The sequence below is a fragment of the Sorex araneus genome, chromosome X, assembly GCF_027595985.1.
Source record: "Sorex araneus isolate mSorAra2 chromosome X, mSorAra2.pri, whole genome shotgun sequence".
Classification (NCBI taxonomy): Eukaryota; Metazoa; Chordata; class Mammalia; order Eulipotyphla; family Soricidae; genus Sorex; species Sorex araneus.
In genome coordinates, this window is record NC_073313.1 from 20178147 (window position 1) to 20196485 (window position 18339).

Consider the following 18339-nt stretch of genomic DNA (forward strand, 5'->3'; position numbering starts at 1 on the left):
ATGTCAAATTGCTGCCAAGCACAACTGATAAAAAAGATTATCCATACTTCCTCTATTTTGCATCTTTGATAAAATCAGTTGGTCATATTTGAATGAATCTTCTTCTGGGTTATTATTGTGTTCCACCAATGTTTTCCCTATCACTTTGATCACTAAGGTTAAATATAAATTTTAAAAGCAAATAAAACAACTTCTTGTACATTATTCTTATCCTTAGTTTAGTTTATTTTCCTTTACATAGAAGTTTTTGAGTTACCTAGTATTAAATTTACAGAAGAACATGGGGCCAGAGAGACAGTACAGGGGTTAAGGTGTCTGTCTTGCCTGTAGTCAATACCAATTTGATACCTGGTGCTGTATGAATATGTATATATATGTGTACATGTATCTATCTATATCTGTATACACAACACATATATACACACACATATGTATAGTCCCCTGAGCACCAACAGGGTTAGCCCCGAATATCAGGGTATGGTGCCATGCCCAAAAATAAGTTAAAAAGGAATACTATTGTTTAATCATAGTAGTAGGATTGTACTGATTATGTTGAATCATAGTAGTACAGTTGTACTACTATACACAATCTAAGAAGGCAATATCTTTCTAATTGTTCATTTTAGATGTCTTTAATCATTTAAAAATTCATCTTACAAACTCTGTATTTTAGATTTATGCCATATCTATTTATACCTACTTTCAAGTAATTAACAGTTCACTTTTCACAATTCATTACTAGTAAAAATAATATTCTTGTGTGCTAGTTTTACATTTTATCACTGCCAAACTGTCAGTTTCATGTATATTTTTCATAATTTTCAACCAGATACCACCATACTGTTTGCAAATAAGAACAATTTTATTTCTTGCTTTCCAATCTGTATGCTTTCTATATATATATTTTTGGTTTTGGGGTCGCACCTGGCGATGCACAGGGGATACTCCTGGCTCTGCACTCAGAAATTACTCCTGTTGGTGCTCGGGGGACCATATGGGATGCTGGGAATCGAACCTGGGTTGGCTACGTGCAAGGTTAACGCCCTACCCGCAGTGCTATCGCTCCAGCCCCTGCTTTCTATTTCTTTCTCTTGATTAGGACACTGGTAAGAGCTTCCAGGATTATATTACACAGCAACAGTGAGAGTGGACATCAGTGCCTTGCTGCTAAACTGAACAGGAAAGCATTCAGTCTTGCACCATTAAATATGATGTTAGCAGTGGGATTCTGATTAATGTTCATCATGAAGCTGAGAAAGTTCCCTTCATCCTTAATTTTCTGAATTTTTATAGATGATTATTCAATGTGTTGTATGTCTCACTGTTAGTGTTTTTCTTCTAAATATGGACTACAACCGATTACTTTTGAATACTGAACCAGTTTTACAACCCTGAACTAAAACCATTTAGATACAGAATATGGTTTATCATATGCTGCTGGATTTGTTTTGTTAATATTTTATTGAGGATTCTGTGCCTCTGTTCTTGAGAGATAATGGCCTGTAGACTTATGTACTATATTTGGGCTTTGATATCAGGTGTTTTATGATACCGGCTTCATAAAATGAGTTTTAAAGTGTTTTGTATTTTCTGATATAGATTCTGTAGAATTCACGTCATTCTTATTTCTTTATTTCAAGTATGCTCTATATATTCCTTTATTTCCCTTCTGCTTAATTTTATTCTTTCAGTTCATATAGTCAAATTTTCCTACTTTTCTTCATCTGAGATTGTCTTGACTGTACCTTCATTCCTGATGTATATTTTAACTGAATACAGAGTTCGAGATTGGCAGCTTTTCAGTAATAGCAGTTAACAAATTGTGTGCTATTTCTTTCCAGGCTCCATGGCCTAATGTGAGATCTATTGTTATTTCAATCATTGTTTCTTTATAAGTTATAGTGCATTTTCTCTGGCTGCCCTCCAGATTCACTCTATACTTTTCAAAAGCTTAAAATTGTTTGCAATTGTGGTAAACTATACGATAAAAGTTACCATCTTAACCATTTCACAGTGTACTGTTCAGAGTGGTAAAGATATTCAAATTGTTGTGTAACCAATTTGTAAGCTCTTTATCTTGCAAAATTGAAATTCTATATGAACTAAACAACTCATTTCCAAAGATCTGATTTTGATGTACCTAGGTGTAGATTTCTTTGCGATTATCTTATCTGTCATCGGCTTCTGGAAATTGTTTACATTTTTTGCCAAATTTGAGGAAATTGAAGTAATTTTTCTTCAGGTCCACCATTCTTTTATCCAGGACTCTGAAGACATGATTGTTAAGTGTTAAGTCTTTTGTTAACGTTCCCCAGGCTGGTTGAACTCTTATTTTTCCAAGTTACTTTTTCTGTTGTTCAGATTGCTCTATTTTCAGCACTTACTCTTTCCGGTCGTGTCCATTCTTCTATTGAGCCCACGTAGAAAGTTTATGTTAGTGTATTCTTCATGTTTCTGCTTTATATCTTCACTGAGACTTTTTTCATTTGTTTCAAGCAAGTTGGTTTGCTCACTAAAGCATTTTTACAATGGCCGCTTTAAAATCCTTATCTGAAAACATTAACACTGAAGCAGTGTGTTACTATCTGTTGATCAATTTTTCTCATTCATGCTGCGAATTTTCTTTTGAGGACGAAATTATCTGACTGCATAATGAGTATCTTGAATACCACAAGACTCTGTATGGTACTTAATCTCTTTTCAGTAGGCAGCTGCCCTGAGGTCAGTGTAAGAGCAATTTGTGTGTGAGTACGCATGTTCTGGGCTTTGTCAACACCACCCTGGCAAAAGTGGACCAGGGATTCAGGCTTTTTCCCTATCCCGGCAGACTGGTGGGATTGGAGTTCAGGTCACTCCTAATCTCAACACAAGTGGGTGTCAGCCCAGCATCCTGATCAGTTTTGCTGACAATCAGGAGGAAACTACAGCGTCGACTCACAGATAAAGCAGAAGGCCCAGTCGACAAGAGGAGAGGGAAGAGGGGAAAGAGGAGTACCCTCTGGGTACCACTTTATTATACCTGTAGATGGCATTGGAGATGGAGTCTCAGTTCCCTATTGGGTTGCACTGATTTAAGGGGAGAAGCACTGCTGGCTTGTCCACCCTCCAAGAATCATCTGCTGTCTAGACGATGGGTGGAGTGCAGGGACTTGGCTCCTCACAGAAACAGGGCAGGAGGCGGCTCAGCGGGGGGGGGGGAACTAGCCTTGCTTTACACCCCCTTACTAAGTCTCGTTGCTTCCAGGATCAAGTGGAGGCTTGACTGACGGACCCTGCCCCAACGAGTGCCTTCTGTGAGGGTGGGAAGGAGTGAAGGGTGATCAGATACCTGGTTACACATGCCCAAAGCACCCAGCAGGGGGAATCCAAGTGCTGTCTGCTTTTGTTAGCTAGGGAAAGAGAAATTAGGTCCCTGATTTGCTCAGCCAACACCCTTGAGGGGGAAATCTGATCCAGGCTTCGGGCTGCTTTGGGGTGGGATAGGGGTTTTCTATTGCCATTTTTTTTTAGGATGGGATGAGTCCAACCAAAAAGATGTACTGTTTTTTTAAGGCTACACTTTCTCCCAATAATTGGTTAAAAATGACAGGTCTCTCTTGTAATCCTTTCTGTCTGTTCTTGCAGATGCTTTCACGTTGGAAGATTTTATAGCACCCTCTCTACAGTACATGGATGCAGTAAGAAAACCTCGGGTACTGTGTCATTTTTTCAATGTCAGGATCTACAGAATCTGCCTTGTTTTCATCCTTCAGACTGTTCTTGTGCTTATTTGCTGTGTTATGTCTTAGATGTTTTAGTTACAAAGCATCTATCTGGAGGAATATGGTTCTTCCACCTTGACAGGAAGAATCAAAAGGCTCCTTCAAATGATTCTTTTGATGAAAATCCACATATTTTCTATTTTCTTCCTCCCGGGAGGCAAACTCAGCAATGCTGGCAATCTAATCCCCAATGTGTGCAGTACCAAGGACTGAACCTACATGCTTCAGCCCACTGAGCACTCTTCCTGGCCCTATTTTCTTGTGTGTTAAAGGCAGCATTATCAGGTGCTAAGGTAGTAACATTTAGTTTCTAGTTGTCCACATTACAGTTAAACAGGTACTATGGGAAATTTCGGAACATTATAGATAATAATAATATTCCCTTCTGAGATCTACTTGCATCTATTTATATCACTCCTGGCTAAACAAGTTTGTTCCACATTATTCAAATGCCTGTCATCCTAGTACTTTTAGACTATAATATTCCAAAGAATACAATTCTATTTTATTCATCATCATCTAACACAAGATCATGCACATTCATAACAGCCGTGTGGGGGGAGGATAGCTTTAAAATTCATTTATGAGCTTTGATTTTTAATAATCTAAGATAATTTATTTTTAACTTGAGTCTAACATTTATCTCCTTAATAAGCCTCCCTTATTGCGATCGACAGTTATTCTTGAATTATATTAACCACGAGTAGGAACCCCGAGGAAAAGGCAAATGGGTTGTTTTACACCTTTATTTCTTTAAATAAAAATACCTGTACATCTCACATCAATATCTTAGAATTCAAATATTCAATTGAATATCTTCAATTGAAGATATTCCTGGGGAAAAACTGGTTTATCTGTAGACATTTAATTTTACCTTTTGTTTTTAGTCGACCCTTCCATAGATCTTTGTTTTGGTCGACCTTCAATTTCTATACTCTTGCTTTAAGAAGCTAGATAGGGCTGGAGTGATAGGACAGCAGATAAGGTACTTGCCTTGCACGCAGCCCTTCCAGGTTTGATCCCTGGCACTACATTTGGTAGCCCAAGCCCACCAGGGAAGTGGTCTCTGAGTGCAGAGCCAGGACTAAGCTCTGAGCACAGCCAGGGGTGCCCACCTGACCCCTACAATTCTGAAACAAAAATACAAAAAGTAACAGCTAGAAAATACTATGAAATTGGTGATGTTTTAAGGAAAATGCCATTACTTGCATCTTTGCTTTCTATAGTTAAACTTTAGCTCCTTGTGTTCCTTTAGGAGCTCTGCTCTGGCTGGGAGAAGGGGTAGGCCAAGCGATAAAGTTTTCTAAGGTATGTCACAGAACCCAGAGGTCAATCAATCCAGTTGGAAAACCACTGTACTAGGAAAAGGTTTGTGTTTATCACATCAAAAAAAAAAAGAGAGAAACATTTTAAAGAATGTATTAAAACTTGGTTTCCTGATAAGAGTTATGTATAACATAATATGGGTAAATATCTTCTGTAATAGCACCAGAGTAAAACAGCATTTTAAGTACCCAAAATAGTAACAAAATAAGCACAAGAAAATTATGTATACAAATATACAATAAGTACATGAAAAGATCTTTTAACATCCTTAATTATTAGCAAAATGCAAATCAAAACCATAATGAGATGCCACTTCACACACAGAGAATAGCTATAATGGCTGTAAAGATAATAACACGCATTGGCAAGGATGCAGAGGAACTGGAATCCTCATACGGTGGGAATGTAGTACAGCACAAACAAGTTGAAAAACAATTTGGCAGTTCTACAAAATGTTAAACATAGTCTCACTATATGGCATGGCAATTCTATTCCTAGGTACATACTCAAAGAATTAAAAACAAATGCTCAGATAAAAATGTGTAAACAAATGTGCACAGCAGCATTATTAATAGCCAAAAATACAGAAATACCCCAAATGCCCATCATCTAATAGATAAATAAAATGTACTATATCCATACAATGGAATATTAGCAATAAAAGAATGAAGCACTGGTATATGCTACTACATGGATGACCCCTGAAAACAAGTGAATAATGCCATACACAAAGGCCACATATTTTGTGATTTCATTAACATGAAATGTCCAGAATATATAGCAACATAAAGAAAATTATTGGTTATCATGGGGCTGGGGATAAAGGGTCTGGGGACTGACCGCTAAAAAGTATGGGATTTTCTTTTTTCATTTCAAAGACAATGAGAAGGCTTTTATTTTTTATTTATTTATTTATTTTTTAATTTTTTTATTTTTTGCTTTTTGGGTCACACCTGGCAATGCACAGGGATTACTCCTGGCTCTGCACTCAGGAATCACCCCTGGCAGTGCTCAGAGGACCATATGGGATGCTGGGAATTGAACCCGGGTCAGCCGCATGCAAGGCAAACGCCCTACCCGCTGTACTATTGCTCCAGCCCTAAGTATGGGATTTTCTTTTTGGATGATGAAAACGGTTTTGAATTAAGTAGCGATGGTGGCTGCAAAACCTTGTGAATATACTGAAAACCACTGAATTGTCTATGTATTTCACAAAAATAAATTGTATGGTATATAAATTTTATCTGAATTTTAAAAGTGATTTATTAGAGATATTTGATCTAACAGTTTATAAACCCAAAGGGAAAGAGAAGCAGTAACTGTAACTTCCCTTTACATTTCATTTTCTTAAACTGTAGTAACATGACAGGTAAAGTTTTCCAGTTGAGCCAGATTCTCTTTTTTGGAACTTAGTGTCAAATAGGTTTTTCAGAAAAGAAGCAAACATAAAAAGGTAATTATTCAATAAAGTGCAATTATAAAACAGAGCACATCTCTTCAAGTACACACCCAGGAGTTTCTATCTGATGAGCTTGTAGCAGCTAAGCAGTCCCCCTTTCCCAAATAGAGCTAATTTTTGTTTCAAATGTCTGTTTTTAAGATAGCTGTTTGGAAACTGCCAAACATTTTCCCATACAAAAAGCCTACTGAACCTCAACTGTACTTGGTGAGTAATTTTAACTTTCCCCTTTGGTGTGGGGAGCCAGGGGGCTGGGGTAATGAACCCCTAATCAGTGCTGCTCATGGGGTTGAGGGTCCAGAGGCCATTCCTGGTTCTGAGGGCCACCAGGACTACACCTAAGTGGGAGCAAATTTGGGGTCTTGAGCATGAATGCAGGTGCACCAGCCCTCTGACATATTTCCCTGGCCCCGAATATTACTTTGCCAACTCTACCTACGTATCAAGGAGTTAAATATTGTCTCAATTACAAACAATAATTGTAGTTCATGTCAGGATCACATTTGCTGCCTAGGTTCTGCTGTGAGAAGAGAGTTTCATGTCATACACGTGTGAGAAAGCACCTGTCTTTCTAGATTATCAATTCTTAACCCCTTCCTATGCACTCTTGTGCACGCACACACGTGCGCCTCCCCCCCTGCAAACCACTTGGGTCCTTTTCCCCTATAAGAGATTTCATCTAGACATCTGGAGTCTCTCACCTATGTGTTCTTCTCAACTCAAACAGTCTAGTGGAAAGTCTAAATTTCTGCAATCTGGGTTTGCATTCTCCTCTACTAGCTGTACAACCATAAACGAGTTAATCACCATAGGTTTCAGTTTCCTCTTTCCAAATCTCTAAGTTGAGACCATTATGTCAAACTCATTGGATTTGATTGAAATCAAGAGCCTAGTGAGAGAGGAGAGGACATTCAGGAAATGTTAGTCTATCTTATTTTCATATGCAAAACAAAGAATAGTGAACTTAAAATATTTCCTCATCATTTAAAACTGTCCTGAAGTTGTTCCTTTAAAGACTAATTTTATTTTCAGACTTACAAACTAAACTAAACTAAATACGTATATTAATTTATTTTGGATTTGACTACTCTGTCAAATAAGGATCTGAAAGTAACAGAGGGCAGAAATAAAGTATATTTGACCTTTAAAAGGTAGGATGGTTCTTTCAGATTTTGTATTTATGATAGATTTGGCACAGAGATAGCACTGATTAAAGTTATATTAGAGCTGAAAAAAAAAGTGCAGGGATAGAGCTACTTGTCTGGCATGTGGTCAAGCCTGGTTTGATCCCAGGAATTGCATAGGGTCCTCTGAGCATCACCATGAGTGACCCAAGTGCAGAGCCACAAGGAAGTCTTAAGCACCACTATATGTCAAAAAAAAAGAAAAAAAGTTATATTGAAATGTGACTGAATGGTAAAATTAATGTTACTGAAATCAACCGTGCTATATACAATTGCTCTATTAATGTATGACCTGGAGTTGATCTGCCTTAATGGGTCTCAATTTTCCTATATAAACAGGGTTGGGCTGAATTAGTCTCAGCTCTAAAATTGTCAGATTTTTAAAAATTCTTTCCCATTCCAATCCATTTTCCAAGTGGATTTCCCCTAAAGCCTATGTGTTATCACCTAAATACTCCTATGAAACAAATTATACAAAGTAGAGAACAGTGATTTGTGAAGCATATACTACCTAGGACAGCTTATCAAAATCTCCAGGGAGGAGACAAACATGATAAACTCAATTAGATATAGTTTAAAAAGGCACACATTAATATATTCCTGATCTACAATAAATATTAGTCTTATCAATTCCAAATTTCTAAATTACAAATAATAGAAGGCAGAGTTGAAAAGCAATGATGTAGGAAAATGGATCAAACTATTCTAAATCTATAAGCTAGAGTGGCACTGTTCAATGTGGCAAACAAAAGCTATAGTCTATTATTTAATTCTGCTTTTTCAGTTTTATTTTTTTGGTAGTGTAAAGAACTGAACCCAGGTCCTCCTACATGCAAGCTCTATTCCTGAGCCACATCCCTGCCCCCCTACAGGTTAGTATTTAAAAATAAACAAATTTTGGGGCTGGAGCGATAGCACAGCAGGTAGGGCGTTTGCCTTGCACGCGGCCGACCCGGGTTCGATCCCCAGCATCCCATATGGTCCCCTGAGCACCGCCAGGAGTAACTCCTGAGTGCAAAGCCAGGAGTAACCCCTGTGCATCGCTGGGTGAGACCCAAAAAGCAAAAAAAAAAAAAAAAAAAATAAACAAATTTTAACAGATTAAAATGAAATCTAAAATTCAGCTCCTTAGCCACACCAGCAACATTTCAAATAGCACTAATGGCTAGTGCTGATATGGAAGGTGTGTCTTCTTTGAAGTGAATCTTCCTATTTTAAACTGTTTTCATGTAGACTCCTCTGCTCCTAAATGTTAAGAACTCAAGTAACATTTGGAATAACAGGTTTTTAGTATAGCTCCTACAAGATTTCTGGAGTAAATATTTATTTTTAAAACACTGCACCTGATATGCACTTAAATCTAGTAATGTCAGGAATGATCTTTTGCTTCAGGCTATCAGCTGACATCTCTTTCTAACACATATCAAATGGCTTGAACCAAGTTTCCTCTAACCAAGTTTTGTGGACCAAAGGATTAGCACCAACCTCACTGAAAAGTAGATGACCAGGTCAGATGAGAAGAGATCATTACATGGAAAATTATCAAAATCAGTTTATATGATGGGTAAAGCATAACTAGTTTTTAAGCTATGTACGAATCATTAAGATAGGAAATTCTGGCCTAACATATTCCTGTGAATTCAAATTGCTTTACTTCTATTTATACTACTAGAGAATGGCAACATAAAAGTCCTTTGGAACTTACACATAAATTTAGGGTTTCTAATATTCAGGAAACTTGCTCTATATCATGGCAGGGGGTGGGGGGAGGAGGAAGGAGAACAAGCTAGACACTTGCAGACTCAAGCCCAAAAGACAATACAGAGACTTGACTCCAGGTGGGGCAGTAGGCTAAGTTTTCCCTATTACAGCTGCCTGTTCTGTAGTTCATTCAAATTCCGTTCTGGCTAACACCTTCAAAAGTGGAAGAAAGATTCTGGCAATTAAGCCATTTTGTTATAGTGTGTTGAGGCGTAAAGAAAAAAAAATCACTGTTTATTTGTAGGTAAGATACCTATTAAGCAAGTATTTCTCACCCCAGTGGTATGTATGTGCAATGGGCAGAGATCAGAATAAAGGTGAGTATGTCATGTTACAGTACTTGACAAGCAGTCAGTAAAAAGGCTAAATTTGTTTGTGAGATGAAGAGTTTCCAAGTTAGAAATGGCTGCCATCAAAATATTAATGCTATCTATTTGGTTTCTAGTAACTGAAAGAAACAACTGACTTAAAAAGGAGGACAGAAAGAGGTAAGCGATTGAGAACAAGACAATTTAAAGAATTTATTTTAAACTGCGAAGATTAAACATAAGCTACAGAGTAAGTCAATGTGTAGAAGTCATTCAGTTAAAGGCAATTACCTTGATGTTAAAGTAAAATATGACCATTAATTTGCAGAGCAGTAAATAAAATTTTTGCTTATGCAAAAGTTTCATTTAAATTATACTTAAATTTAACCCATTTTTAGTAAGATAGAAAACTGTTTTCCAATTTAGAAACATTTTAGTTCACAATGAAACAAAAACTTTTGACAGTTAAAAAAGCTTAGATTCAGTTAAACCTAACAGCTCATTTCCAGGCAATAATGGATCACGTTACTTCAGTTAGCAGAATTTCCAAACCATGTTCTGCAGAACACTTGTGCCCTTGATACATTAAAAGAGGGTTCATGGAAAACAAGGGTAGGGGATCGATCTGACATCAAATCCCAAATGCTGTGGGCTATATTATCCTTTGTGCAGATTGACCATGCACAAGATCTTAAAAGATCTAAGGCGGCCAGAGAGACAGAGCTCAAAACACCACCAGGAGTCACGGCAGAGCACTGCCAGGTGCGGGCCCCCAAACAGATAAAAAACAAATGAAATTTCTAAGAAGGTATGCAATAAAACACTGGTTAGCTCTTGTTTAACCCCACATTCCCCTAATCCATTTGATTTTGCTTTGCTTCCCCCATCACCACACCAACCTTTTGGGGAGGGGAATACAATTGTTATGGCAGAGATACACCTTGAATATTTCAAGACACTCTCAGATTAAAAAATTATATGTACTATTTGATATGCCTGAAGTATCACTACGACACAACAAACCAAGCCCAAAGGAATTTATTTGTAAACAAAACAAAACAACCCCCAAACAGTTACTCATGGCAGTTACTGTTTACTCAAAACAATCTGTTCCGGGATGGGATGTATGGCTCAGGGGCAGAACAAAATGTGAGACCCTGGGTTTGATCCTGGGCATCAAATTTTAAAAAATTATAAGAAACAAAAATGTGCTTAAGAGTAAGGAAGGCTTCTGTATTACTTTTTGTCCTTAAAAATGGCATTAGGGTCAGAGTGATAGTACAGAGGGTAGGGCGTTTGCTTTGCATGCGGCAGACCTGGGTTCGATTTTGGCAGCCCGTTTGGTTCCCCAAGCACCGCCAGGAGTAATTCTGGAGTGCAGAGCCAGGAATAATCCCTGAGCACTGCAGGGTGCTACCCAAAAAGAAACAAATGACATTAACAGGGGCTGGAAAGATAGCATAGCAGGGAGGGCGCTTGCCTTGCACACAGGACCAAGCTGGGTTCAATCCCAGGCACCCCATATAGTTTCCTGTGTCCACCCAGGAGTGATCCCTGCATGCAAAGCCAGGAGTAAGACTTGAACAGTCAGGTGTGGCCCAAGAAACTAAACAAAAATGATATTAATAGGACCAGTTGTGTGGTGGTAGAAAGTCCATCTTGCTTGCATGTGTGAAGTCCTGGTTTTGATACCTGGTACTACAAAAAATAACTAACAGAAACAGCACTGAAACTAAAATAGAAAAAAGATGTGCATTTAGTTTTGGACACTAGTCAAAATTCTACAATTTCTGTTGTTGACTTTAAAACGATATTTTTCTATAAAGTCCCTGTTTAACAAGAGAAACATGTCATTTCTTTTCTTTTTGGGGGGTCAGGGATTCAACCCAGGGACATGTGAAGCAAGAAATCAACCAACACATATTTTTTAAGTAATTGTTCTTGATTCTGAAAGTTACCCCAGAGGAAAAGCACAGAACTTCCTTCAACAGTTCTGTAGGACAATGATTAAAACTATGTTAGTTATTAAACATGTAAATGACAAACTGAAGCAATTAATTACTTTAGATATATTAATTCTCACACCCTGAGTAAATATTACTTTCATCCTTATTTTACATATTAGAACACTGAAGCATAGATATGATAAATAGCCTACATAATACTACAAAGTTATTAAGTGGTGAGCCAGGATTTAAGCCCACATCTTTATGGTTCCAAAGCTTATGTTAGCACTTCTTCCACACATCAAAATTATCCCACAAAGAGCCTTCCATATTTTAAGCATATAAGCAAAACTGAAATATTTAACTGGAAGTAATGAATGCATTTGCTTAAAATAGGCCAAATGTATTAATAGCTATGTTCTATACAGACGATTTTATCCTGAAGATGTTTTATCATATATATGTGTGTGTGCTTTGCTAGCACATTTTACTTAACAGCTAAGATTTATACTTTTTAAAATTACTTTTGAACTAAAAATTAATTTCTTTATAGGGGGCCCTCCTAGTGCTGCCCAGGACAGGGATGGGCGGCAGCGGAGCTCAAACCCGCGGCCTCACGTATGCCAGGCACTGCTCTACCACTTGAGCCACAGCCCTGTCCCAAAGAGTTATTTTATCTTTGTTTTTAATTGTTGTTTTATCTTTGCTTGATACTATTTGGTATTAAATCAATAAACCAGAATATATGAGTCATGCTACTTGATTCTGATTGATGATATAGTAAACTGTTAATTTCAAAAATACAATGATGGGGTGGGGAAAAAAAGATATCTGGCACCAACTATTAAAATACAGTTGCTTGCTTTATCTTTTATGTGAACTGGAATGTATAATGTTTTTATTTTCTCAACTGCAGTCCAAGGCTATAAAAGTTGTTAAAGTGGCCCCTAATTAAAAAAAATTAAAAAGCACATGAACATCCAAGTAGTAACCATACTCATACTCGAGCAAGAGACTACCAAGATGCTAGTTACTACCTTACAATGTAATTTGATCCACTGAGTCTAAAGCGTTCAATCTGCACTGGGCGAAATGGACCACTTGATGTCACCCATCATTCACAGCCTGCAGATGGCAAGTCCCTGAGCACGTAACTCTAGAGTAAATCTTATTAACGAACACAGTGGCATAATTTTGTTAGTAGATGACAAATTTTAAAAAATCTTTAGAACAATTCTTCAATTCACACTTCTGATAAATGATCTGCACTACTTTTAGTCATTCTATAATTTGCTAAATGTTACAGACTTTGCTAAGAATCCCAATATTTTGAACATCCCAATCCCGGCATCCCTTCTGCATGAAAATGTACATAAATGTACATAAAAGATGTGATTTACACAAACGTACTAAAGGAAAAGTCTCCCTAAATTCCTTTCTCTTTATCTTAAAATTTAAGTGAACATAAATGAAGCTGCACACATTTTTTTGGATCAATTCTCAGGTTGCCAAAACAAAACAAAATTTCCTAAATTTTTGTTTAACAAAACTGACATTCTGTATCATAAGCACGGAAAACATGAAGTGTCCAGTATTGTGTCACGATTACTTGACAGCTGACACGGAACAATACCTGTCCTCTCCTCAGATCTTCACTTGGGAAAAAGAAAAAAACCTGGAAGATGGGTAAAAGTGAAACAGGAAAACGAGAAGAAACTTAATAAAACATTTCTTCAAAATCAATTATCATACTTTAATAGAATTTTCCCTTATAGATGAAATATAGGATAACGAGATAATAGAAATATTCTAGAACCCCATACGGCTGCACAGTCACTGTTGTTCTCCAACACAAGAATCTTATTTTTTATATACAGAAAAGATTTGCAGTTATTTTTCATACATGATTGGTACTTGAATTCAAGGAGGCCTTTTAATATGACACAATTTTTTAAAGACAAAGTAACAGATTTTATTTTTGAAATTTCTTTGTATCCAGGTTTACAATCCTTTATTCGATACTGAAATGGAATTATCTCACTTCAGATTAGGCATATGAGCCAGTAAATGTTCCTGACACTAGTGGTGAGGAATTTGTAAAATCAAACAAGACACATTTCATCAATAACCATCTCCTAAACTGTCAAATGTTCAGAAACGGACTAGCATGTTGTTTTGAATCTTGTACAAACCTTGGCTTTGCGTACAAGTCCTTCCTTTATTATCCTAAGCTTGCTTCTGCAACACACTGACACTGGCGTGCACCACCAGTGGTGCACACTTGAATGTGGTTTAATTAACACAAATTGCAGTGCAGTGCCAGCGTCAAGTCACCATGTTAAACATTCGACCTATCATACTATGACCCACGTTTCAGCTCAGTGCAGAGATTTTTTATTTGTTTTGAGCACCATGACACCAATCTGAGGACTTAAAGCAGCAACTTATGGTGAAGTTCTTAGGTGTCTTAAGATTGTTCATATTTCAGTGCTGGGTGAAAATGAAAACAGATAATACTGATAGTCACCCCATTCCTGACATTCATAATTCATTCAGACCCATCTACTGGGTCCATGAACTGTATATGCCAGCTACAGTGCTGAGGATATAGAGAAAACAAAGTCTCTGCTTTCAAGAAAGGGTTCACATTCTACTGGGAACCACACCACAGAAGCAAATTCCAATACAGATCAACTCTGGAATCTTTTAGCCCGTTAAATTTTGCAATGCATTTACTCAAATGACTACTTCAAAAACTCTATCTCTTTCAAAAAGATTTTACTGTGGTAAAGTACAATTACTCTCTGATAAGAACCTACTGGGGAGAAGGCATAATCGTCATAATGTTAAGCCCGGGTACTAAACTTCTGAATGCAAATTACCCACCCTTCCCTTCTTAATGCAATTTTTCTAAATTTGTACAGATCTTCTTAAGCAGCTGAACTACCAAAGGCAACAAAATAGCTAAAGGCAATTTGTTAAAATCTAGTTTTAATAAATTTGGGCAATGCTGCTTCCGTTTGACATACGTTGTGTCAGACTATCAAAAAATTCTTTGAAAATGGCAAACTGTGGAATCCTTGCTGCCAGGTTCTGGAAAACATGACAGCTACTGAAATAACTAAGCTTTAACAAATGAGACCTCATAATATCCTCATTGTTTCTGAAAAATACATGATTTCTAACTACTGACTTATTTATTTATACCCTGAATTTCTGCACAAAGGATTGGGATCATTTACCCTAAGACAAAGCAAAACACACGAATTATCCTCTAGGTTTTGAATCATGGCTCTGCCATTTACTTTTTATAATCTTTGTGCCCATAATTTCTGAGATTTTTTTCTGAGATTCTGTAATAAGTGAATATGTGACAATGGGGACCAGAACCCTCATCTGTTGGTTCACAAGAGGGACACCAAGAAGTAGCATGTAGCACAGTATCTGGCATATAGTAAGTACTAAATAAGTATCAGGTTTGTGTCTTCTTTATCCAAATGTATGCTATATAGAAAAAGGATAAGGTGGAATTTAAATTAATTTTTAACACATCGATTCATGCCAAAACTCTATGTGGACTGATTCTGAGTTGCAAATGCTAACGTTTGCATCTGAAAAATCAAGCTCAAAACAAATTCAATTTCTTTCCACAAGGCCAACACTTTGAGGGCATATTTCATTAATCTTTCAGCTATGTTACTTAACGTAAAAATTTTTGTTTAGGGAAAAATAGTTCTCTGGCATACTTTCATTTTAAAAAATCCACTCAAGGGTAATTAACCATTCTAAATTTGACTTTCCTATAGATGTGTAATATTAGGCTGGCTAACAATTTTTCAATGAAAATCTCCTAATTCCGCCAGTCTTCAAAAGCACGATTTCCTTAAAAAAAAATTTATTTTTTTGAGCAAACACACTAATCCTTTCTACAGCGTTTAGTTTTAAAGAAATGATCCGAATGGCAAAAGACTAAAGCACCAATCGTAGGCACGATCACAACTTTGCTGGCGTTAGGGAAAGCAAGTGAACATTTTGCTACAGCTGCAGAGGTGACTGTGGGGGGGGGGGGGGAAAGAAATTGCAAAGTGCTTTGAACTGATCCCCTCCCCCCTCCTTTATACCCAAGAATGCAAGTGTCCTGCATCTCTGATCGAACTGAGCCTCGTCCCACTGACGTAACCAGTAACCCAATCCACCTCTCACACTGCGGAGGCCGGCGGGGCAGCGGCAGCCGCCAAGTCCACCACTCATCCGAGCCTGCCCAGTTCCACCCCCGCGTTTCAGTCATGCTTTCCAGAAATGGGGTCACTCACTAACTATTACACACATGCAGCCTAGCATCCTGCAATCCCCTAAAGTCCGCTGCCGGGAGGAGAAGAGCAGCAAAAAAAAAAAAAAAAGTCAAGAAGGAAGAAGCACAGACGCGCCACCATCAGGAATTGATTTTCCACTCCCGAGCGGAGCGGCGCGTGGATGCCCGGGAACGGGTCTTGTCTCGATCATTTTCGCAGACCCGGGAGTCGGTGCCGGGACAGAAGCGGCGGCGAGGAGCTCGGGGTGGGGGGCTCCGCTGGGTCCGCGGGGATCCCATGTGGCCGCGTTAGGGCAGACTGTCGGAGTCGGGGGCGCGCGGCTGCGGACGGGTAGCCAGATGCCGGGCGCGGAGCGGCGCAGAGAGCGTTTTCGGGCGCCCGCCGATCTCCCTGCCTATCACTCTCTCACCTCAGCGGGCAGGAAACTCAAGTTACACTCGCAGGGACCCGGTCCTCAAGCTTAGCGACCTCAGAAACTGCGGGGAGGCGGGGGGGGGGGGGGATTGCTGCGGGCGGGCGGACGGACCTCAGGCTTCCACTTTTTCCTTTGCAGAAACCGCTGCGGCAGGTTGGGGTGGCGGGGGTGGGGGGGCAAGAGGAAGGTTTTTTTTCTTCTTCTTCTTCTTCTCGGTGTCCCCGCACCCCCTAAGTCTCTAAGTCCCCCAGACCTCCAGCCCCGGGCCGGTCCGGCCCCCGCGCGCGCCCGTCTTCCCGCAGCAACTCCCTCCCCGGGCCGGACTCGGGAATTCCTGCTCCCCAAGTCGACCCGATCCCCGGCGCCCCTCTGTCCGCCCGCCCCCCTCCAGGTCTCCGGGAGGTCCAGGGAAGCCCCCGAGCGGGCAGGGTCAAACTTCCCAAGTCCTCGCCGGCCCCCGCGCCGCCTCCCGCTCCCCCCACCCCCCCCCACGCAAAGTTGATCAAAAAAAAAAAAACCCGGGTCCTCGCCAAAGCCCCGGCGCCCGCTCCGGAGCCCACGCGCCGCCACACCAGCAGCCCCCGAGCGAGCGGGGGGCGCGGGGAGCCAGGGCAGGGGAGTCCCCCCCCCGGGCCAACCCCAACTGCCCCCGCGGAGGGCAGCGCCCCGAGCGCGGAGTGTCCGCGGGCGGGGAGGGGGCGCGCCGGCCCCGGGCGCCCCGCGGCACTCACCTCCGTGCTGTCGGACGGGCTCTCCACAGCCATCTTCTGCCACGGGTCCGCCAGCTGTGCCAGCGGCATCTTCCCCCCCGGCCCGCCGCCTTTACCGCCTCCTCCCTCCCCGCCCGCTCGCGGCCGGCCCCGCTCCGTCGCCGCCCGAGCCCCACGGCAGCGGCAGTGGCAGTGGCAGGAGCGGCGGCAGCAGGCGCAGGAGCGGCGGCGGCTTGCCCGGGAGAGGGCTCGGCGCCGACAGCGACCCTGGAAGCCCGCGCGCCCGGCTGGAGACGCCCGCGCGTCGAGCGAGAGCCTCGCGCCGCTGCCAGGCACCGGGGCTCGCCCCTTTCTTCCTCGCCTCCTTCCGCCGCCGGGACTACAGCTCCGCCCCCCCCTCCCTCCCCTGCCGGTTCCCGCGCCCGCTCCCAGCAGAACAGCCGCGGCCGCGCGCTCCCCCACTTCCGCTCACAACATGGCGCCTAAGCGATACCTGTCTCTCCCGGCGAGGCTGGGCCGCCGCCACCACCGCCGCGCGCACCCGGGGGCGGGGCCTGGGAAGACGCGCTCCTGGGCCGCGCCGCTTGGCCCCGCCCCCCTCCCGCGCCCCGGCCCCGGCGCCTGGGCCTCGCCTACTTTCAGGAAGGGCGAGCCCGGGAGATCTGGGGGCGTCGGCGGAGAGGGAAGGCGAGGGGCGAAAGGCTGGGAGCTCTCGGCTCTCCCGGCTCGGCGGGGCTCCGAGGCTCCTGGGCGATGTTAGAGAAAAGTGCTCCCTTCCCAGCGCCGGGCGGGACATGCGCCAGGCATCAGGGGCTGCGGTCCCGTGCCAGGAACTTGGGAGGGGGCGTGGGATAGCTGCTCGGCCGGACTCCTCCCGGGGTCCCCTGAGCGCGCGGTGCTCGTGGTGCCCTCCCTTAGAGTCCCGAGACACCCAGTCTCTCCAGAGTCACTGGGCAGTTAGTTATCTGCCCCCCCCCCGCGGCCCCCCGCGTCTCTCAAAACGGGACACAGAAGCGACTTTGCCGGGATCTCCCTAAGAACTCGACCCTTGGTGTGATACCACGATCTCCCAGTTGACGCTCTTGCACTTAATATTAAACACTCGAGATTCATGTGTTCTGCAGGGGTCACCGCCCCCTCCCCAGCCCCAGGTCCT

General features: G+C 41.5%; 1 protein-coding gene across 6 annotated transcripts in view; it reads right to left on the reverse strand.

The window, feature by feature from the left end:
• Nucleotides 1-17716, reverse strand: part of RPS6KA3 (ribosomal protein S6 kinase A3) — a 120946-nt gene extending 103230 nt beyond the window's left edge. For 4 of the 6 annotated variants that reach the window (XM_004612235.3, XM_055121581.1, XM_055121580.1 and 1 more), the window contains exon 1: nt 17205-17474. In XM_004612235.3, coding sequence (XP_004612292.1) covers nt 17205-17273 — 69 coding nt within the window. In that variant the 5' untranslated portion in view covers nt 17274-17474. Of the gene's footprint in view, nt 1-17204; nt 17475-17676 lie in introns of those variants that run through there. The other 2 variants (XM_055121584.1, XM_055121583.1) reach the window with 2 other exon arrangements.
• Nucleotides 17717-18339: the final 623 nt, after the last annotated feature.